The sequence below is a fragment of the Sphaeroforma arctica genome, assembly GCF_001186125.1.
Source record: "Sphaeroforma arctica JP610 unplaced genomic scaffold supercont1.202, whole genome shotgun sequence".
NCBI classification, from domain to species: domain Eukaryota; class Ichthyosporea; order Ichthyophonida; genus Sphaeroforma; species Sphaeroforma arctica.
This window is the reverse complement of record NW_014040356.1, coordinates 61340-62279: the sequence shown is the minus strand read 5'-3', so window position 1 is coordinate 62279 and position 940 is coordinate 61340. Positions and strand designations below refer to the sequence as shown.

The following is a 940-nucleotide window of genomic DNA, read 5'->3' as shown; positions in this document are numbered from 1 at the left end:
CACACACACACACACACACACACATATATATATATGTATTCGAATGTTTACATTCATATATTATGATGAACTATGGAGATCCAGATGATTTTCATCGTCATCGTGTGATCACAGATTAGAGTACTACTCTAGTCTATGATCTCACCGATGAAGTTTAAACAATCATCTGTCCTACTCCCAGTTCGTTTCATAGACAACCAAGGTTGACTATAAAAGGACGATAGACAGGGTACTGTCCATCATCTATTATTCCTTCTACTTTAGAAGTGTTGGCTCACCTTCACAAAACGTACACCATTGTATCACAATGAATAACGAACAGAATATACAGGCTGCACAGCAACGACTAAAAGCACTACTACAACAACTAGACCTACGCGAGCAAGCACTTCGTGAACATCAGCAACGAGACGAGCGTAACCAGCCTGATCCACGGCCAGAGGCGGAAGCCATACGACTGGGGATCGAACAGCGAGGATACGCCGTACCCGGACCTGGTCGTGTATCCCTATTCAAACTCCGAGTGGAGATACCAGGAGTATCTGCCTCGGATCACATTAATAACACACTTCAGAATCCAGCGTTATCTGAAAGCGATTGGAGCACGGGAACGGCATTAGAAACCAATACTAGGATTTCTGGTGTCAAGGCAATATCCGGTACAAGGAAGGCCTCAGTGACGTCCCCACCCGAACACCCGATTGGTACAAGGGACAACGCCCCGCCGTCATCAAAGAACTTGATAACATACTCAACTGGGCATTTTTTTTTAGCCCACGGATTAAGACAAATCCATCTAGGAGGCCTGACAGCCGATAACCGCGAAGAAGCGTACAACGGCCTCATCCTGGCTCTTATTTGCGATTTCGGTCAAGTGGTAGAACTCAAGGAACTTTGCGTTCAAAAGGGAGCCGATTTCGCATCACTGGTTGAATGCTAA

The 940-nt window shown here is 45.5% G+C and overlaps 1 protein-coding gene across 1 annotated transcript; it reads left to right on the top strand.

Moving 5' to 3' along the window:
* Positions 1-307: 307 nt before the first annotated feature.
* SARC_03816 (hypothetical protein) lies at positions 308-940 on the top strand (the record flags this gene model as incomplete). Its single annotated transcript, XM_014302379.1, has 1 exon — positions 308-940. The coding sequence occupies one exon, from the start codon at positions 308-310 to the stop codon at positions 938-940; it is 633 nt and encodes a 210-aa protein (XP_014157854.1).